General features: G+C 44.1%; 1 protein-coding gene across 1 annotated transcript in view; it reads left to right on the top strand.

Moving 5' to 3' along the window:
• LOC109030280 (Talin_middle and talin-RS domain-containing protein rhea) overlaps positions 1–23077 on the top strand; it is a 94246-nt gene that overhangs the window by 18511 nt on the left and 52658 nt on the right. Inside the window, 1 exon segment of the mRNA XM_019041174.2 lies at positions 21928–22105. Within this exon segment, the coding sequence (XP_018896719.1) occupies positions 21970–22105 (136 nt within the window). The 5' untranslated portion in view covers positions 21928–21969.

Below are 23077 nucleotides of genomic sequence, written 5' to 3'. Positions count from 1 at the left end.
TATTTTTCTGTCTAGCCATTCAAGAATGAAGTATAAAGTACACGTTTCGCAGACAATTTTATTCCCTTCTTCCCCTCTGTAAGAAACTCGCAAGACAACCCCTCATCCTTCCTCATGGATCTTTCGTAAGACTGGCCTACACTCCGTCTCCTATTTTGTAAGAAAATAAAGGAGAAAGCCTGAAATAGCTGGAGAAAATTAACTTTTTTGTAAAATAAAAAAAAAATACAATAAAAACGGAGGCTTACATAATACTGGTTGACCCTCTCCTCCTGCATAGGACCCCGTAAGACAAACGCAGAACCAGTGGCGTGGCGTGAATTGCGATGTATCGATTGTTATGCCATTTAAACCTATGGTAAAGAATCGATTATTAAGGTGTTCGCTGCGAACACCCTGTTAATCGATCCTTTTCCATAGGTTTAAATGACAGATCAATCGATATATCGCAAAGCACGCCACGCCACTGCGCAGAACCCCTCCCTCTTTCAAGTAGGTTACTTAATGCTTGAACGGTCCTTTCGGAGGACTGGGTCCTGGGTGCTTTCCTTACCGATCGATTAATGTTTTTTTGCGAATTTTCTCACGTAACAGACTTGAATGAGCAGTCGTAGCGACGTGCAAGTCCTCGATCACCTGTTTGCGAGGAAATGCAATCCCACGCGTATGCGCATACTCGCTCCGAGACACACATCCGATCAAACCAGACCTAATCGGACAGAAATCAACGCCCCTCGAAGATGGGAGTGCACAGTCTGGTGCGGGCTCCAAGGTCGCAGTTCTATCCTATTTTCATTTTTTCCTCTGTGAGGCGCTAGATGCAGGAGGGTATTACCGTAGCAGCTCGACCAAATTTGGTCAGGAAACGCCGTCTCCAGCTCGAAAAGCATGCCCCGAAAAGGAAGTCTCCGTTATTTTCCGCCCGTGGAACCGGTGCGCTGGCACGACTGCCTCAGTGACATCGGACGCCAGAGCAACAAATATTCCGTTCGATCCGCCCAAGGCAGTGACGAAAACGAGGGAATAACAAATTTTTAACTAATACCTGTTCGAAAGTATATACCGTTTTGGTTTGAGGTAGACTGTAATTTTGTGTTTAAGTGGAAACTACTGAGTCAAGGGGTCTAGCATCAGAAAGAACCGGAAAATATCAGGAATTTTGGCCGATCAGGAAAATATCAGGAAAATCGGAAAAATCGTACGTTTTATCAGGAATTTTTCTTACACAAATCTCAGCGGAGAAATCTTACTGCTATTGCTATCGTGCCAGGAGTCGAGAAAAATCAGGAAAATATCAGGAATTTTCAAAATGAAAGAATCAGGAATTTTTTATAAAAAATCAGGAAAATATCAGGATTTTTCAAAATTAAAAAATACTAGACACCCTGTGAGTGAACTGAACACGAGGATGCCTGTGGTTTATAATTGCACTGGAGAGTTTGACGATAACCGATTGGTAGTGGAATCCGCCATACGGCACTCATGGCTTCACTTTAACTTTTTCCTATTCCGATCAGGAAAAATTATAAAAAATACTGCGAAATCAACTCTTTTAGCACTTTCAGATGGAGCAGTAAGAAAATTGCGTATAGATTCTCCATTGTAATAAAATGAAATTCGGGATACTTTAAGTTCACAGATTGGCGTTCTTTTGGGCCCTTGGGCATCACAGGAAAAAAAACACATTGGATCTAGAGTCCAGATTCTTAAAAACATCGAAAAGAAAAAATACTCTTGATTGCATAGGATTTTTGCTTAAATCAAGAACCAAGCCTCTTAATTTGAGTATATTTCCTTTTGATTTCAGCAAAAATCTGATTGAATCAAGAGTATTTTCTTGTCATGTTTCAAAGTCGGACTCTGATCCAGATCCATACCCTCCAAAATTACGGGCATGTCTACACGCTCACTGTGCATGTACCCTAGTATCAACGCCGCGAGTTCGATCTCTTGTGAGCAACGTGAGATAACGGCTGAATCCGTGAGAATCACCCAAGAAAACACCCTTTTGAGTCGCGTTCAAGAAGACCCATTTCAGATGCCGTCTTTTTTTCAGATCTTCCCACGCAGTCGGCCGGTGTCTTTTCGCGCTTGCCGTCCAGTCGTGACGGCGGCGGTGAGCGAGGCAACGCACAATGGATCGAGTTAATGGGAGAGGTCGGACAGAATTAGAAAACTTTGAAAGCTCATAACTCCGTTCAAACTAAACTTTGAGGTTTTAAATGTTGGATTCCTCGTAAAATGGAGATGTTGCATGTGTGAGGTATTTGCGATTTGACCATTGATTCTTATGTAAAAGTTCGCGAGAAACACGATGGTGCCACTGGTTTTCTCTGAAATCATCTCCCAAGTTCAAAAAAAGCTCTCAAAGTGAGGCCAAAATGGAGGGGATATCCCGCCCTACCCCGAGAGTCCACCTCCACATCAAAACAAACTCTCCATGCAAAGATAGGGAGCAAATACATTAGTAGGGTTGCCGTGCTCTTAGTTTTGGAGTCCCCAAATGAAGTGGCAGCCCTGTCAATGTATTTGCTCCCTATCTTTGCATGGAGAGTTTGTTTTGGTGTAGAGGTGGACTCTCAGGGTAGGGTGGGATATCCCCTCCATTTTGGCCTCAACTTGAGAGCTTTTTTTGAGCTTGGGAGTTGATTTCAGAGAAAACCAGTGGCACCATCGTGTTTCTCGCGAACTTTTACATAAGAATCAACAGTCAAATCGCAAATCCCTCACACATGCAACATCTCCATTCCCTCCGTGAGCACCCGTTTAACTTTAAAATGTGACGGATTAAACAGCAATATCGTCATTTTTAGTTAAAAATTTTATGTCCGACCTCTCTGATCGACTCGATCCAGTGTGCGGCGTCGCGGCTCGGTGGCGCCTGGGTGTCCTCAAGTACACGACACGGCCAGCGTATGTTCGGATCGCGCAGTGGCAGTGAGTAAAGCCACGGTTTCACAAGGCGCGCGCGACGCCAAACCAACCGCGCGACATGTTTGAGCGACCGAGCCCGACGAACTAAAATATGCCTGGTGTCGTCGGAAAAGCGATTTCCAACGGTTTTGACAACGGGTAGGATCTAATATCATTGCACCCGGTCGCACGAACCCGTCACGCGGATGGCTCTGCGTCGCGCGCTGCGTGTGGAACCGGGGCTTAAGAGAAGAGTGCAGGCTCCGACTGGGGTCCTGATCGCGGTGACCAACAGCGCGTCGATTGTTTTGTCAGCGAGCAAACCGAGACCACGTCAAAGCCCCGCCCCCGTCCGCAGGGGCTTTGTGACGTCACGTCGTGGCGTCTCCGACCCCTTCGCTGTATTCTGCGTTATTACTCAGAGCATGGACGTATACTGCCGTGCTAAGGAAAAACGCCGTATGAGCCTTGACGTTGCCATATTTTCTTCAAGAGGAAGCCGAATTTACTGAGAAAATTACGAATATTTTCCTCAAATTTTTGTGGCAATTTTGTTCACGATTTAATCTAAAATATCTGAAAATTTCAAGGAAAAATATGCAGTAGTTTCCTCAAAAATACATGTTTTATTTGGGGAAATTTGGCAACTTTCGAATGTTCACATGGCGCTTTTCCTTAGCACGGCAGTATAATAAGGCAGTATTGGAAGGCAGCATTTATATTTTGTTTTTTGCGTTTTTTGCAACTTTCAACTTCCAACTTCATACATACAATGCAATTGCAGTGCTTCTAAGTTTTCCTCGCTGTTTCAAATTAGCATTTTTTTTTTTTATTTTTTATTTTTTTTAGAAATTAAGGAAATTCAGCGTCAGTGGTCCGGAAATTTTTCCGGAAAATCAGGGAGTCAGGAATTTTGAACTTCCTTCTTTCGACCTTCTTCCTTTTGCCCCTGAAGATATAAAAAACATACGCCGCTGGCCAAAGAGCAAAGCCACGTATCTCCTTTGCTGTGTTTCAAAATTTCCTTTCGTATTTTATTTTTTTAAAGGACAACAAGGCAACTTTATATACTTGAAATTTATCCAAATAATTCTGCTAATCACGGAAGTTTTCAAGAAAATCGCCACTAGTTTCCAAAGAATTAATAAATTGTGACAGGAAGTCTGAATCGCCTCAAACGGAGCTATGTGGTTTCGCACCTTTGCCATCGATGTGTCGGGTTGCAGTACTGTGAGGGCCTTGCAGTCCGAAACGCCTTCAGCTCTTTGAGTATGCAACCCGCACATCCTAAGAGTACGAATAGTTGTATCCAGGCGTTTTATATCAATGACGGTCTGCTCGACCTGTCTCGCAGGATTAGCCAGTTCCTTTGTAACTTGGATTGCATTTTGCAAAAACGAACCAGGAACATTGTGATGTTGCTGAGATTGTGCAACTTCAACCATTGCAATATAACTATTGAAATCCTGAAAAAAATTGAAATTTACATGGTAAATTTTGTCCTAAATTTACAGTTTTTAGCGAGTAAAATAGAAACTGTTTATAGATAATCAGGTTTTTCTTCGAAGACAAATGGAGCCACACAATCTTGGCAACATTGCAATATTCTTGGTTCCTTTTCGCAAAATGCAATTCACCTTTTCGGCAAACTTTACAGAAGTGTATAAACTTGCGCAGTTCTGCCGTTTCCCGGAATTAATCCCCAAATTCGGAACTTTTCCCGGAACCTTCTGAATCCCCGGAATTTTCAGGTATTTTCGGAATTTCCTCGAAATTTGCGGTTTTTCGCCATTTTGACCATTTATCTGATCAAATTTGACGATTTTGGGAACTAAATCCGGGCGTATTTCGGAATTTTTCCCCGGAATTTTCCTCGGAACTTTGGCAAATCAGAATACGTTTTGGGAAATCGGAATTATTTCGGAATCTTTTGATGAAATAAAATGACAGCACCGAACTTGCGATCTCCATAGCCTGTGCCACACTATCAAAATACTCCATCAAAATGTCAGGGTCAAGAGCTGTGATTGGTCCAAGTCATCGAATAAGCCAATCACAGCACCTGACCTTGATATCTTGATGGAGTATTTTGATAGTGTGACACAGGCTCATGTCCCTACGCATGTGCTTTCTGAGACTCAGCTGTCAAAAATTTTCCCATTCCATGCGTGGCCTTTGGCTAATCCCGTAGGAATGCACTTAGCTGGAGTCGCGAGTCGAAACGCATGCAACTAGTTGATTTTTTCCGCGTCGGCCGTGGCGTCGCGGTGGAGGATGCTCAACTCTGAAAAGATAGACCAATGACTCGGTGGCCGCTCCACAAGTTGGCGCCCGGGTCGCCAGAGTGCCCTCGGATCCCCGGGTCCGGCCCGGCTCCCCCTCGCGGAACCGGGGTTTCCGGCAACGCCGCCCGGAGCTGCCGGCCGCTCGTCCGTCACGTAAACACGTAAGAAGTTTCATCTCCTTTTGTGTCACGGTCTCGCGCCGCGTTGCCAACCCGCCGCCGTGGCCCCCTTCGGCTTCCGAGAAAACGGCCACGGCCGGCTCTTCTTTCAGCGTCGTCCAGGCCCCCCAGTGTTGCCCCGTGGATTCGAAATAGGCGGGTTGATCGACTGCCAGACAGCATTAACTGAGATGCAAAATCAAATTTTACACGTGTTTTAACTACATTTTAGGGGCTGTGTATGCAACCCGCAAGTATTAATTGGACTGCATTCTGCAATTTGGACCTATAAATTCCGGCCCGGTTTAAAAACAGCGTATGTGCCATTAATTTCCCTATGCACACAAGTGTTTTTTCAGATGAGCCAGAATTTACAGTTCCAAATTGCAAAATGCAGTCCAATTGAGAATTCTTTTAGGAACCTCGAAATTTGACTCCAATCTTGCAAAATTGAGATTTTGCTGTCTCTATGCGTTTCCTGGCTTATTGAGTTCATCGCTGTCATTTAAAAGAAAATTATAAGAAAATAAATTTTATAAAAATATTATGTATAAAAAATTGCATGCATGCATTTCATAGTGAAATTTCATTTTACCAAGTTTCAGTAATTTTTCAGAAATCAGAATTTTCGAAAAATTTCATGAATTTCTTTAAGTTTTACTTACTTGTGTGTTCCTGATGGAGTGGGAACTGCGTAACTGAAGAGCTCATCATTTAACAATTAAAGTATGGTTTTAATGTCGTCGAAATATCTAGTCGACTAAGTTAAGTATCTGAATCCAAGCTATACCGAGAAAAACGCAAGGAATTTTGCCTCTGCTCGGGGTTGACTGACTGACGGAAGTTGAATGTTGAAGAGAAATGGCCTGAGCGTATCCGTCCAAACTTTTTTTCTCAATCACCTTTTTAACTGGCAACACCGTGGAATCTGCTGCTCTCGTCGTGGTAGTCGAAACAGTTGAGTCTGCTATTGCATTTAGCAGAATCCGCCTCGTTGCAAGCTCTTCAAAATCCGAGACTGTCTGCGTATAATCGAAAGCGTATTTTGTAGTTCAATGTCGGCCAAGATCCATGACGCAGCTGAATTTTATCCGTCATAATCTTCAAAATGTTGAATGTCTCAGTCGCTCCGTTCGTAAAGCCAGCATCAGCGGAGCTCTCATAGTGACACTGATTCTTTAATTTCCCAGCCAGCTCTGCATGAAATTCCTTGAAAATTTCAAGATCTGACGTATGATGTGTATCGCACGTATTGGTCGGGCCTACGAACATTGTGAGGCCAACAGTCTGCAATGCCATCTATCAGCCTTTTTGAGGGCTCTACTTTAATCGTATCGTACGCCCTACGGGGTGAAGTCACGAAGACTGGACGGTTTGTCTGTGCGAAAATTTTGCGTGGCCTTCGTTATGCGGCAATAGTAGTATGTCTTTTTTTATACCAACGAGTGAAAAAGCGTATTTTTTGCGTCGGATCGGGTAGAGCGTGTGAATCCTATCCAGCATTTCCATATTGGACGTAACGGATGGTTGGTGCTCACCAGGGTCATCGTTGGGAGTCAACCTGTACCCCGTGAAACACTAGGGGTTTTGTTAAATCTGGCGAGAAACTCTTTGATTGGTCCAAACTGATTGATGGATCTGTTGCTCTACTGATGGCACCTATGTCAACAATTTCATCGAATTCACGAAGAACAGATCGGATTGACTCGAAAATTCGCTTGAAAATACTGTTTTAGAAGTGTCTGTCATCCCATCTAAATGGAGATGTAGCATGTGTGAGGAATTTGCGATTTGACTGTTGATTCTTATGTAAAAGTTGGCGAGAAACACGATGGTGCCACTGGTTTTCTCTGAAATCAACTCCCAAGCTCAAAAAAGCTCTCAAGTTGAGGCCAAAATGGAGGGGATATCCCACGCTATCCTGTGAGTCCACCTCTACATCAAGACAAACTCTCCATGCAAAGATAGGGAGCAAATACGTTAGCAGGGCTGCCGTGTTTTCGGTTTTTGAGTCCCCAAATAAAGTGGCAGCCCTGTCAATGTATTTGCTCCCTATCTTTGCATGGAGAATTTGTCTTGACGTAGAGGTGGACTCTCAGGATAGCGTGGGATATCTATATATTTCTTGCGAACTTTTACACAAGAATTTCTCGAGTCAACTCGCAAATTCCTCTACACATGCATCGATTTCATTAGCCTCGTTTAGTAGACATCCTTCAAAGGAAACTCGAGTTCAAAAATGTTGAGAGCTACGGCTCTCCTCGCTATCACGGCTGCATCGTCATAAAGCGAATTTCGCGATGAATATAGTCACCGTTGTATGCATTTCGACGCATCTGCATTTTTTTTCATGATTCGACTCTTCGTTGGTCTCACCAGAGACCGTTTGAATCCATCGATTTGCGACTGTCGATCGATTCACGGGGTTTGTCGATCGATTCACGGTTGTCGATCGAATCGGTGTCGATCGATTCACGTCGATCGATTCACGTTTTCATTTTTCGATCGATTCATGTCGATCGAATCGACACCGGTTTTTTAACAATTTGTCGATCGAATCGGTGTCGATCGATTCACGTTTTCATTTTTCGATCGATTCATGTCGATCGAATCCATACCCTCCGAATCAACAGTCAAATCGCAAATTCCTCTCACATGCAACATCTCCATTAGATCGTATGAATTTCAAAGGAAACTCGAGTTAAAAAATGTGAGAGCTACGGCTCTCCTCGCTATCACGGCTGCATTGTCATAGTGTCTTCCAGTGACTAACGTTCGGCCACCATCGCCTAACGTCAATGACGTCAACGGCCGGGGAACGCATGACGTGACGACCGGAGCCGGCCAAGACGCGGCGGAGCACATCCTGCAGGGCCGGAGTGGAGTCGGTCACACGGCAACGGGGCGATGCCTTTTTCGGCGCGGCCGCCGCCGACCAGAAGTGACCGAGCTCCTGGTATGTCACGGGCTCGGGCCGCTTCCATTGTGACCCGACCGTTCATCGTCCAAGGCTGCGGTCGGACCTTAAGACCCCCCGCCCCCCTCGCCCGGGTGAGTAGTGACCGTAGCGACCATTAGAGCCGCAATGGTTCTGTAATTGCACGGCGCCCCATGCAAATGCCCGGCCGAAGGCGAGACTCCCCGATGGTGCGGTCTAATGAGATCCAGGGCTCTTCGGGAATTGACGATGGGGTCGTTTGAAAGAGCGTTGCTAATGATGCTCGCCGTGAAGGGATTTCCGCCGCCTGCGCGTGGTTCAATGAGGTCGGGCGTCGGAGACCCTGTGACGTCAGTACGCGCCGAAAGAAGGGAGTGAAGGGCCTCTGATAAAGATACAGTGATAGCTCTGCAGCCTGATTGCTGGAATTTTGTATTTACACAAACTGATTGCGGTAGATGCACGGGTCGTATGATGCTGAGTTGGAATTTTTTAGCCAACGTGCCTTAAAAATCAGAATCAAGTTGAAAATCTCAATACAGAGGGAAAAAGCTCATATGAGTACATTTTTCCCTCAAAGTTATACGGTGTTTGGTGCAACACTAATAACGAATATTAAGGAATAAGGTAACTGCAGACGCGTTTCGGCCTTAAAAGTCTGCAGTTGACTTCCTAAATGGTCGTTAATATAGTGTTGCGCCAAACAGCGTATCACTTGGAGGGAAAATTGTGCTCATGTGAGTTTAAAAGTCGTCCTACGTCGGGTGTATTAAACGGCAAAGTTTGGCAATTCAAAAGTTGCCTTTAGTTTTTCATTGATTCCACTGGACATAGGCAAAACAAAAAGGATAACTGATAAAGCCGACCAATCATATCAGACTATTTGGATAGATTTCCAGCTCATGAGCTCAACTTTTAGAGAAATCGACTCGTCTTGCGCTCTACGCCTATACAGCACTAACTTGGCTTCATGTCGAGTCAAGCCAAAATAACGTAAGTCTGATTTTAAGTTAACCGCGTAAAAAGGAGAAAGGGTTCCGAATTAATGCTGGAGGGCCGGCAGGTAGTTTACAGAATAGGTATCATCAGGTCAGTGAGCTACACGGTGAGTGATTCGCCTTCAATTCGTCGGATAGGCCAAAACGCCCACTCAGGCGTCGAAATAGTTGCTCAATTGGCGAGGACCCTAAATGCGTGATCGCGGAGAGCAATGAGCGTGTGCGTTTGTAGCAAGTTAAGTTTTTCGCGTCAGTTTTGCAAGCTCAGAATGGGGTTCAGTTTCTTTGTATGGTAACGACGATCATGAATGCATGAGCTTTGGCATTGGACCACATTTTGCCATGAAGATCTACAATATCTGGCTCATTTTAGAAATAACAGAGTTGTAATTATCTTTCGCACGCAGACAGGTGATTTTATGGATGAGCCAGAAATGGACTGCGTTTAGCAGAAAGGAACCAAGCTTCATCAGCTTTTGCCAAATTTGATCGGGCAATTAAATTTTTTGTATTAGAACGGTTGTGCGGATTTTTGTGCAAATTTTAGTAAATTTTCTGTATAATACGAAGCATATCGACGGTGAAACTACCAAACCACGTATCTCGGTTTGCGACGTCGCAGACTTCCTGTCATACTTTATTTTTTAAATGAAAAACTACTCAACGTCCAGTCTTGAAAATTTCTGTGATTTTTCCTCTTCGTGCGGAGAAAATTCTGTGAAAATTTCAAGGAATGATATTGATTTGGTCTACTTCAAAAAAATAAAATGCGAGCGTAGATTTTTAAACACCGCAAACGAGATACGTGGTTTGGTAGTTTCACCGTCGATATTCCTTAATTTTTTCAAAGAAATCCGCACAAACGTTCTCTCGTAACAAATAAAATTTCCTTCTTAAATTTGGAAATAGTTGATGTGGGTTGGTTCCTTTCTGTTTAACTCGGTCCAAATAGTAGATCCTTATTGCTGAATGCAGACCGAAAACATGTAGCACCATCAGGCTTCCAGCGAAATTTTAAATAACCCTAGTTAATGAAATCGGGAATCTCCGACGGGTCTCTATTGCAGTCGCAGCGGCGCTCAAAGCAGAAATCGGATATTAAACCCTGACCGGGGGGGGGGGGGGGGGTGCGGAGATAGGTGGATCGGTTTTGATTTGTGGCGAACAGCCGTAGCCGCACCCGGGAGGGACGACCCAGTAGCTCGGCTACCGTTGCCGAATAACACACCTGGTTTCATCTGGGTAATTACGGCGAATGGGGGGGGGGGTGAGGGGGGTCAGCGGCGATTCATCTACGTCACGATGCGAAGCGCGCTCGTGGGCGAGCTTTACGGTCGGGCCCGGCCTGGTGTCACTCGCTCGCCACTTGCAGCCGACTCCAGTTCTGCCAATTCTCACCGACGATGCAAAATGTAGATCCTTGGATCGTACTTATGAAAATTAATTGTGAGGTGCAGAGGTGCAGGATTTTCACGATCTGGCGAGATGTATCTCGCGGGTGAACGGGGTGGACACTGCCAAACACGATGCATTCTCCGGCGGTAGCCGCGGTTGTGCGGATTTTCGCACTTTCAGTGAATTTTCTGTACGAAGCAAATCCCTCAAAGTTTTCAAAGGAATCCGCACAAACGTTCTCTCGTCCAAAATTAAATCGTCCGGTTGAATTCGGCAATAGCTGATGTGGCCTCATTCCTCTCAACTAAACGCGGTCCAAATAAGACAAACAGAAGAAACGCAAGGAAAATAGACCAAGGGAAAGGAAGCGCATTGATGAAGGCGCAGAGATACAACTATTCGTGCTTGATGGATGTCCGTATTGCGTCTGCAAAATTGAAGGCGCACTGACGCGAGGTGCGAACTCGCGATGTACCGCTTTATCCTGCCAAATTGTTTTTCTTGCCAAAGGTAACTATGTTGAAATTTTGGAAAAATGGTTTTTAAAAGGGGGAAACCCAAGAACTCTGATTCTCTGCAGCCCAGGCTGATTTTTGAAATTGATAGACAAAGCTTTCGACAGAGAAGACAACTAGAAAATGGAGCGATCTCATTGGTTGAAACGGTCGGTCGATGTAGACTTACGGGGTAAACGATGGACCAAAAAGCGACATAAATCCGGCATCACCGCCAAAGAGCAAGGATGCAAAAGCTCCCCCCCCCCCTCCTTCCAACTAGCGCCCACCTGAGAGAAACAATCGCGGAGGACCGAGCAGTCCTATTAGCCCCATGTTCCACTGCTCCACAATATCGCCGGGCCCACTCGTGGGATTCCGCTCGCAACGATATATCGATCATCGATACTTTCACGCGACACAGTCAGGATATCGATGCGATTCGATGGGTCGAAGCGGTGCGAGCGCGTTGGCTCCACCTACGATTTTCAGCAGAACCGGGCTCGAGTCTCGCGGAGTTTACGCTCCTTTTTAAGTGCCGCGGTCGGGCGTCCGAACGCAAAGGATGGGGCGACTCCCACGCCCCCTGCCGGTCGATTGTTGAATCGCTATCGAATGCAATCGATAAAAATCATTGTGAAGATAGGGATTTATCGATTGGGTTTATTCGATAACGATTCGATAATGGACCCGCTGGACCGCCTTTCCCTCGCTTTCGTCGGCGACTTCGGCGACCGGACATGCAAATTGGCTCGGAATCCAAGCCGGAATCCTAGGAAAAAACCCGATGTACGTACCCGCACTCGGCCAACGCGTAGACGAAAAGGAGTTGGTGGCAGATTTCGATCGGTTCCGATCGTGACGTAGATGGGTACAATATGGCGTCAATATTCCTGCAGAAACCGAAATTCAAAGCATGGAAAACCGACCGTATCGTCCGTAATTTTTTGTGTCAGACAACACAAAATATACTTTCTAGACTCTTTTTCAAGTTTAATTTCAGAGAGGGAACGTAGGGAGGGAATCCGGGAATAAGTTGACCAACTTGGTTGGTAAACTTTGTAACGCTGTATTGTTAAATCGAGCTTTGAACACAAGCTAAAACTTTTACCAGTGGATTGTTCCATCTTTAGGTGCCTCTTTCGGCTAAATCCATGAGTTTCCTTATAACGGGGCACACTGAGCCCCTGAATGGAGATGTTGCACGTGTGAGGAATTTGCGATTTGACTGTTGATTCTTTTACAAAAGTTCGCGAGAAACACGATGGTGCCACTGGTTTTCTCTGAAATCAACTCCCAAGCTCAAAAAAAGCTCTCAAGTTGAGGCCAAAATGGAGGGGATATCCCACGCTATCCTGAGAGTCCACCTCTACATCTAGACAAACTCTCCATGCAAAGATAGGGAGCAAATACATTAACAGGGCTGCCACTTTATTTGGGGACACTCCAAAACTGAACACACGGCAACCCTGCTAATGTATTTGCTCCCTGTCTTTGCATGGAGAGTTTGTCTTGATGTAGAGGTGGACTCTCAGGGTAGGGTGGGATATCCCCTCCATTTTGGCCTCAACTTGAGAGCATTTTTTGAGCTTGGGAGTTGATTTCAGAGAAAACCAGTGGCACCATCGTGTTTCTCGCCAACTTTTACATTAGAATCAACAGTCAAATCGCAAATTCCTCACACATGCAACATCTCCATTGCACGGCCAACAGGGTTCATATGGGAGTGCAGTTACGCCCTTCTAGAGTCCCTTTATACTGAGAGTCAAGACAACACCCCTCATGGAGTCACAAACGGGAATAAAGATTACAGAAATTGAACGTTTTTCGTAATCTTTGATCGGCCCATTCTCGAATTCCTTCCTTCGTTCCTCACATACGCAACATCTCCATTCGACGGACTTCAAGGCCCGGGTTTTCCGGGAAATCCCGGAAAACCCCGGAAAACGTGGCAACCCCGGGCGGCCTGGAGGCGTGCGCCAGAAGTCGCTGATGATTGATAAGGGAAAATTTGCGTGAATGAGAGGAGGACAGAGGGGACGCCGTCGTAGTCGGAGCCGGAGAGCGTCGCGTCACGGGGACGGCGGGGGTGGAGGGGGGGCGTAATGGACCAATTACAATGTGATCGATGCCGTTGCTACAGAGACGCGTCCTTGTTAAGCCTCCTCTTCCTGATCCGGATCTTGAGAGCACTCTTTTCACTTATCGCCGGTCCCGGCGCGGAGCGTAAACCGCTCCCTCCCCCCTGGCTCGCGTTCGCGGGCGGGAGGGAGGGTCGTCCGCTGAAAGGGAGACTGCATTATTGAAAGCTTGACCGCCGCCGCGCTCTGCTCGGAGGGCAGGGACGCGTAGCGGTGCTGTGAGGAAAAACGTCGTAACATCCGGATGCTCCGTAATCTCCCCCTCAGAAAGCAGGGTGTCTATCCTGCCGTGCCAAGGAAGAACGCCGTATGAGCCATCAGACGCTGCCATATTTCCTTCAATAAAAACCTAATTTACAAGGAAAAATCGTTAATAATTTTTTTTCAATTTTTTCAGACAATTTCGTTCGCATCATCGTCTAAAACGTCTGAAAATTTCAAGGGAAAATACGCGCAATTTTCTTTGAAGATACATGTTTTATCCGGGACAATTTGGCAACTCTCGAATGTTCATACGGCGTTCTTCCTTAGCACGACAGTACCCGTCCCTACGAGTCCCTAATGTCCCCGATTTTGGAAGGGTGTCCCCGATATCCCCGAAAGTCCCCAATTTCCTTGTTCAGGTCCCCAAACAATGACAAAAATCGTCCTAAACATCGGCATTTTGAGATTCCCCCGCCAGCCGCGGCGGCGCGGTATAACTAGGAATGAAAAAACTGAAGTGTTGCTTGGTTTTTCGTATGTTTTCATCGGTTCAACATGACTTGTAACTTGTAAAATTATTCGTATAAAATACGGCTTTTAACGCTCTACTGGCTCCCTTCTCTTTCTATTTCGGGAAAAAAAGTCCCCGATTTTCTTGAAAAAACTCCCCTAGAAGTCCCCGAAAGTCCTCAACATTGGTTTTTCATAACTAGTAGACACCCTGGAAAAATTGGTTTTGAAGAGAAAGTTAGATCAGCATTTCTTGGTTAAATTTTCAAGCTCTGAATATTAATTTTCAGATAAATTTCTCTGAAAATTGGAAAGGAGATTAGTTTCCAGTTTTCCCGAAAATCGGATGGAACTTTTGGGCTCGACTCTCCATCCAGACACAAGTTGCACCTGTACCCTATCATGAAGGCCGTGGGCAGATTCCATATTTCGCCTTCAAAATCCAGCGTATGCAACCCGGCCCACCGCAGAGTTAAAATAGTTGCAGGCCGGGTTCGAACCCAACTTCGAATATTCTCCCATTGTTTCATCCTTTCATCACGCTCGGCCAACTATTCAAATGCCGAGTTTATCCCTCGGAAAAGCATTTCAGTTACCTTAAATCGTGTTATTTGTTTGTAATGTTTTTTCTCTCTTAACTGAGGAGACTAGAGGGGGTTGTACGGGATATTCTCGGCTGATTCTAACTCCAAAAGAGGTATTGGAAAATGACGAACATAACATATGTTTGCAATATACAGTTTGCAGTGTAAGTGCAGTATAATTTCTTACTCACATTACGCCTCGTCTCCACGGGACGTTTCACGGGATCTTTCCCAAGTTCGAATCGCAGGAATGGAACTTCTGCGCTTTTTTCTCGTTAAACAACAAAACAAATTTTCTTCTTCCTCTTTTTAAATCGTTCCTGGGACTCCGCAATGACTCTTAGTTGGCACTGAGATTAATAGCAACTAACTCAATATTTCTCCCAACGTCGCAGGTGAGATTTCTCCCTGGGACAAATCCCATGAAACGTCCCGTGGAGACAAGGCTTTAGGAACATCGTCTTCGCCATAAATTTCCCTATCCGAATCCGATAGATGCTTTTACGGACGATCCAAGAGGGGCGATAATTGCAAAAAGTATAGTTTAAATTATTTAAAGCTGAAAAATCCAAGGAATCATTGATTATTTGAACTACAGTTTGCAGTAAGTAAATACTGTCTGTAGCTCATCATTTTAAGCGCCTATCTATTTTACATCCAGCATTGTGTTCACCAAAATGAAGATTTTTTTAAACGGCTGCAAGAATTTCTTGAATCTCCCGGGTGAAAAATACCAAATTGCCTTTAGCGGAAACGAGCGAATGATCAAAGGACGACCCCGTGGCGAGGCGTGATGATCGGATATCGATATTTCCCCATTTAAGGCTATGTTAAAGAATCGATTATTAAGGTGTTCGTTGCGAATACCCCGTTTATCGATCCTTTTCCATAGGTTTAAATGGCAGATAAATCGATACATCGCAAAGCACGGTACGCCACTGCCCGAGACTCATCATGGAAAAGGAGTCGAGCCTTATGACCTGACACCAGCTGGTGTCGGCATGGAGTCGGTCTGAAAGCCAATTCCAGGCGCTGGTGACTCCGAATGGCGCTCATTTGGACCGTGATCAACTTTGACACTCTTTCACGAGGATCTAAACCGGGTAAATCTGCCGAGGCGAGAAGTATTAATTATTTCTCATAAATAATTGCACGTTTCTCTATGAAGCCGGCGGTGCATCGTGGCGCAGCCTCACGCTGGATGGCAGTTAATGAAATATTTGCAGGTATCTCAGAGTTATGCGATAAGTCTCATTCGTGATCAGGGATTACCACGTAAGTGGCTACGAAGATTCGAGTTAGTTCTCAGCAGTGTTCAAAACTCACCTTTGAGTTTTAGGAGCCACGTGGCGCATCAAGCCCGATTTTTAGGCGCCATTGAAGATTTTTTAGGGGCCAAATTGACTCTTTTGCCTATATATTACGGCGCGTTTAGTGAAAATATAGACGCAAGATGTTTTCGTAACAGAATTAGTAAGTAGCTGTAACTTGGAGAAGACAAAAGCACAAATGATGAAATCATGAAGAATAGAAAACGCTTTCACCTGTGGTGCTGAAAATTTCGAATAATCACCTACTATGAAAATTCAGATTTTTAGGGGGCAATTTTCAGGGGCCACGATGGCGCAGAGCCTTCATTTTTTCGGCGACATGGCCGATTTTTTAGGCGCATTTGGCGCGTTGGCGCCTGTGAGTTTCGAAAATTGTTTCTAAAATATTGTGTCTCTGATGCGGACCATCTGGTTCAATGAGGAGTGGGATTTGAATCGAAAAAAGGCTGAATTCGAAGCGATGGAGTCAATTGCCGAAAAAAGCTATCGGGAAAAAGCCGTGGTAACGACCCCCGGTTAAGGGATTTGAAAGGGACTCCGCGATGCAGTGCCGACGGGACGCGGCGTCGCGACGCGGCACACCACGCGCGCGGCGTCGCGACGCGGCACACCACGCGCGCGTCGGTGCCGGTAATGGAATTAAAAAGCAATTAGAACGAGCGAAAAGTTGAGCGCGTATCACGCCCCTCCCCCCCTCGCCCCCACAGCCAACGCGTGGGCGAGAAAAAATCCCGTGGGGGACAGGCTGGAACCCCTGCCATGTAGTCAGATTCCCTGATCGACCCCTTTCGATGCAAACTTTACCGTCGACGGGACAAATTATTTTACTGATTCTGCACTATTCCTACACTGGGAAAAGAAACACATTGGATCTAGAGTCCAGACTCTTGAAAGCATCGGCAAGAAAAAATACCCTTGATTCAATCGGATTTTTGTTTAAATCAAGAACCAAGCCTCTTAATTTTAGCGGATTTCCTTTTGATTTAAGCTTAAATCTGATTGAATCAAGAGTCCTTTTTCTTGTCAATGTCTTCAAGAGTCTGGACTCTAGATCCCATGTGTTTTTTTTTTTTCCAGTGCAGATCGTATTCGATTCATCAAACAGGGCCTAAAGTAAATTTTGAAATCCATGGCAACCAGGTCGCCTGCCAGTCATTTGATAATCGAGTGTCGGTACTTTGTGTATTGACTTTACTTTCGAGTACCAAATGGCAAAGAATAGTGAAATTGTCGGGAATTTTCCCATTTTCAGATTTTCTAACTTAAATGCGAAAATGTTTTAAGTCGAATGAGTTCTTTACTTGATCAGGTGTCAATGTTTACGTGTGTACTCACTTAAAAACAGATACGTGCTGATAACGTTGTATAGTGAGGTAACGTGTTTATTTTTATTTTTATTTCCTCGACAAGTTCGAGTCTCGCGATCGCTGTTTAACCTGAAGATGGACCCATAGGGTCCGAAATGACCATCGCCGTTTTTTAACTAAGAAAACCAGGACCGAAGAATTAAAAAGCGAGTGCACACATAAGCTTAAATGTTAGTTTGAGATTGTATCCTGTTGTTTTGAACCATACGATGTATCGAAACACTATCAAATACGATCCATAATAGAAAAAAGATTAGGAAAGAAAATGACAAGTACTAAAGAATAGCAAAATTCTTAAATTTTTTTCACACTTGAGCCTATTTTACCGACTCCAAGATAAATTTTTCGACGTTCCTCAGCATTTTTCGCCATCAAGGTGATTCGATGGTTGCCATTTTTTGTGTCAGAGCGACGTGCGATCTATCGCATCAATTCGTTTCATAATTTCTGCTACTTGTCATTTTTTCGAATTTTGGGGTCGCACTTCTGTTGTCATGAGACTAAAGAATTCATGTACCAAATTTGACAAAGAAATTTTGAAAATTTTGAAAATTCAACTGAATAAAGGCAGGGCTTTCTTAGAGGAAAAATATCGCATTCGAGTGCAGTTTCGATATCAGTATCGAATGTGATATTTTTCCTCTAAAAAACTAAGCTGAAAAAACGGAACCAACTGATGCGATATATCGCATGCCGTTCTGACACAAAATATGGCGTCCATCGAATCACCTACATCTTGCTCTTCCCACACGAATCTCTCCGTTTATGAAATGCTCAACGATTTTTCCCCGGAAAAAATATCCGGCAGCACAGCAGTGCTCAGGGATTCGGATTCGGCGAAGAGGGTACCGCGTGGAGAGCACGACGGAGGGGGGCGGGGAGGGATCCGGGGGGGTGCCTTTGCAGTATCCCTTTTTCAGGCGCCCGACGCGGCGCGACGCTGCTGTGGCGTGGTGACGTGCGAGCGACGGGGAGAAAAAACGACGCGTTAATATTGTCAGACGCTATTAATCTTATCGCAGCGCCGAAACGAAGCGCTGAAAAAAACTGCTTAATGCTGAAACAACGATCCTCGCCGCTGACGGATACGTGGAACGAGGAAGGAGGATAAACAATAGCCTTTTTATCCCTTTGATAAAATCGCGAGTCCTCGAACCCCCGCTCGGGCCTGGATACAGAGTAAATGCATTAGCGGGAACGCAACGTGGTTACCTAACGGAATCCTCAAATCAACGCAATTATGCGCCGAGAGCGGCTCCATCGAATCTCTGATTTCAGTGATTTTCTTTCATGATTAGATTTTTGAATCTCTTCGACATGTGCCTTAATTGAATCAGTGAGTTCGAAAACACACCAACTCGGAAAAAAAAAATGTTCAGGAAACACCTAAAACGGCGCAGCGGGCGAAGAAGTTAGTTAAAGAAAAACCTTTTTGGTTCCAAAGGACAAGTACTTGGAGACTTTGTAAAGCACCAAGTTGAAATCGATACACAAAGTTTGATGACAGAGAATTTAGCGTTTAAAAATTTCCGAGTTGGTGTGTTTTCGTTCTCGCCGACTTTCAGATACTGATTTTTCATAGTCTGCCCTGTAAAATTTATATTTTTCGACCTGAATAACGCTTGAATATTTATATAACTTGTTGGTACAAGGTATACAGAAGCGAAAAAAGAAAATCGCAAAATCGGATGGTCATCCGTTTCCCTTGAAATGGCCAAAAATTGGTATCTCCAATGAAATACTTCGATTCTTCCCTTTTCCCGTTGCTGTTTCGAGCACTTCCGATTGCAATTTCGAAATTTCCTTTTGCGTGCAGATGCTTCTATCCATAAGTGTTACTAAACCGTAAAAAAGTGAAAATCGAAAAAAAACCGAGTTGGTGTGTTTTCGAACTCACTGATTCAATTGTCTTTGAATTTAAGACAAATTTTCTCTATAATTTATGAAACGTTTTCTGGCCAATTTTCTCATGGTCAGTATGAATTCCTACAGACGATCGGACTCATTTCAAAAAGTAGTTATGCTCGTACGTCAGCGAAGCGATGAAATAAATGAATCGGTCAACGAGCTTGCGGATGAATGGATGCATTTTTAATTTCGTAATCGCGAGTTCATGGTGACTATTACGCGTTTTAGGGCAGCACGTGATGAGTAGCAAAATCTTTGCCCATTGATAAGAGGATTATTTTATATCGGGGGGATTTCCTCGATGACAGCAAGTTCAAGGTGGCGCGTGCTAAAGTATGTGGATAGCTGGAACGACCTGCTGAAAAATAAAAATATTATTTGATTTGTCAAGCGTTTGCTTGCGTCAATCACGTAAATTGTGAAAATTCGATGGTGTTATCGAAGAGTCTTTACTCGCTTCAGTTCATTCATATCCAGGGTGATCAACTGAGAACTGAGATGATACTAAAATCTAAGATAATTAGCTTACTGATTCCCGTAAAAGAGGATCTCTCTCACTCAATGAATCTGTTGCTGCAATTGTCAGTACAAAACAGTTCACAAATTTGAAAATTTCGGTGCAAGTTTGACCATGAAAACTCGAAAATTATGGGAGATGACGATTTGAAAGTTCCAAGACTAAAATTCTTAAGTCGTAGGTTAACATTTTAGGTGTTTTAGGTTAATAATTCTGACTTGCACAAAGAAAAGGGGCAATTAGCGCCCGCTGTAGTGGAGAAAATTGAAGTAAATTCCCAAATAGCTTGTTTCAAAGGCTTGCAGACAGCGTTACTGGAACTCGATGTAGTCAATCTCAAAATGTTTCATAAAATATGTTTTTTTTTTGGAAAATTTTCCTCCCGTAAGATAAGGTCCTTTCTCACAGATTCGGTCACAAACGTTCAATTTGGCTAATCAAATTTGATGTCTTGTGCTCCGTTATTTTTGGCTTTGATTTGAAGTTTCTCGAGGAAAATTTCCAGGTCCCCGAGTCAATTCCATCTATTTTGACCCGGTTTTTTAACCTCTTTACACCTGCTATGAAGTATTTTCCACCGCTCGGAGTGCGTATTTTTGCGCACGCACGGATTGAACTTTCGGCCTGGGAGAAGCGGCGCAGCCGGCCGCGCTGCGCTAAGCGAAAACGCAGTATGAGCATTTCGGACGTTGCCAAATTTCCACTGATAAAACGGTAATTTTTGAGAAAATTTATAAATATTTTTCCTTGAAATGTTCACCTACCGTTGATCAAATTGCGAATAATAATCTCTGAAAAATTTGACGCACATTATTCGCAAGTTTTCCTGAAAATTCGTATTTTATAAAAGGAAATTTGGCAACGTGCGAAGGTTCTTAAGGGGTTCTTCCTTAGCACAGCAGCGGCTGTCCATCAAAATCCGTGGAAGCGTCCAAAAATAGTCGCCCGTCGACCGATGCAGAAGCGGAGTCCGGAAGGGTTGGGCGGGGGGGGGGGGGGGGCTTCTGGAGCGTGGGCGGCCGCCAGTAGTGGCGAGGCGTCAATTATCGACTACCGATATTTTCCCATTCAAGCTGTGGTAAAGAATCGATCATTAATACAATCGATCCTTTACCATAGGTTTAAATGGCGGATAAATCGCTGAGAACGACACGCGTCAAGTGGGTGGCGGGTCGGGCCGGGTCCAGATTCGTTCTCTTTTTTTCGTGTTCCGTTGGTTTGGCTAATTAAATTAACAGAAAAAATTACTCACGAGAATTCTGACCTTTAAAATGTTCCCCGTTTTCTTGTTAAAATTTAAATTGAGTGAATTTAATTATAATTTTGAAAATTACTAGTTTAATGTAACTTAAGATTACAATAAAATAAAGACAAAAATCAGTAACACAAACTGATTGCGATCGACGCACGGGTCTTAAGACAGAATGTTACAATTTTTTAGGCAACGTACGTTGAAAATCAGCTTAAAGCTGAAAATCTCAGTACAGAGGGAAAAAGCTCATATGAGCACAATTTTCCCTCAAAGAGATACGCTGTTTGGTACAGCACTAGTGCATTAATTCAAGAAAGCAACTGAGGACGCGTTTCAGCCTTCAGGGAGACATGAAAAATGGACGTATTTCTACGAAACAGACCTATGTGGAGGTGAGAAATATGGGGTGTGCTCTTGGAAGCTGCATAAGAAGCAATGTAAAAGTGGGCGTGATTCCTTTTGAAGAATTGGAAAAGCGGGATTTTGCATTCTATCAAAGAGACCTATGTGCCAACTGAATGCGGAACTCATGAGCCGCGGGCATGGCAAGAGAGCCTTGTGGACAGGGCTCATGAGTTAAAGCGCCCCGACGACGATCTCCCCCTCGCTCGAGTGCTCGATCATTGCCGCTGACGTCACTGGCGCTTTATTATTCCCATTCACTCTTACGGCCAGAGAACTAACGAGCACACCCCATATTTCTCACCTCCACATAGGTCTGTTTGGTCGAAATACGTCCAAATATCAATCTCACTAACCCAAATTTGATCAAACTATTCCTATACCATTTTAACCACCTACCAAAAAATATCAAATGGAAAACCAAGGCTAGAATGCTCGTGAGTAATTTTTTTGTGTATATTCTAATTTCTACTGCTAACTTGAACGTTAATTTAATGAAATTAATTTGTGGAATTTTGGGGTTGTTTCAGTGAGTCGGTGCCGGTGCCGGGCAGGACGGTGACGACAACGAAATGGCGAACCTCTCGCTCAGGATCAGCATCGTGGAGCGGAACGTCATCAAGACGATGCAGTTCGATCCGCTCATGAACGTCTTCGACGCCTGCCGTCTCATCAGGGAAAAGTACCCTGAAGCCAACCTCGGTCAACGTAAGTAACTACTTCTTTTCCTTGTTGGATGGTTATCCAACGGTGGTGATTTCAATTCTTATCGTTCTTTCGGAGAATTCAATGCCGTCAACATCGCCCCGAGAAACTTTGCTTGAGATGTAGCTTCTTGCATTCAATTTTCCTTCATTTGAGAGGGTAGGCAATATGCGCTCTCGAGAGTTTGAATAGTGGTATCAGAATCTTTGGTCCTGTTCAGACGTCTACTAGCGTTTTTACCCATCCTTCTACTATGAGTAAACAGAAGAGAATGTACTACAGAAAGTTTATACTTCACGATTTTGTGCACAAAGCACCTATCTTCGTAGAAAAGCTTATATGACACATACATTTGTGTGTGGAATGAGTCAAGAATCGTAGTTCCCTGTTGCAAAATGTAGTTTAATTCCAGTGACAGCAGGAAAAGTCGGGAAAATTTAAATGTTTTGACAACATCCGGATATCCTCACAGCGTTTTCCCCAAGACAGCAGTGCATAAGTCTCATTCCGTTGCACTACGTTCTCACCGTGCGAACACTCCAATATTGCCAAGTTTTTACCGATAAAGTATTTATTTTTGTGAGAAGTTATGAATATTTTTTCTTGAATTTCTCAAACTGTTTAGATGAAGTTGTAAATAAAATTCCCCGAAATGAAGATAAATCCTTTCAAAATTCCCTGAAAATTCGTATTCTATCAGACGAAATCCGGTAACGTACATTTACACTCCTATACTGCCAAGTTTCCCGATTAAATATCTATTTTAGTGAGAAGTTACGAATCTTTCTTCTTAAAATCGTCAAATTTTTAGATTATGTCGGAAATAAAATTCTCCAGAAAATCGAAAGGAAAATCTTCTCAAATTTCCCTGAAAATTCGTATTTTATCAGACGAAATCCGGCATCGCTCACAAGTTGAGCGTTTTTCCTAAGCATAAGTCTCGTTCGTCGGCGTTTTCTCGGACTCATTCACGAG

This window comes from Bemisia tabaci, chromosome 8 (genome assembly GCF_918797505.1).
Source record: "Bemisia tabaci chromosome 8, PGI_BMITA_v3".
In the NCBI taxonomy this organism is placed as follows: Eukaryota; Metazoa; Arthropoda; class Insecta; order Hemiptera; family Aleyrodidae; genus Bemisia; species Bemisia tabaci.
Note: the sequence above shows the minus strand (reverse complement) of the source record. Positions and strands in the feature narration are given on the sequence as shown.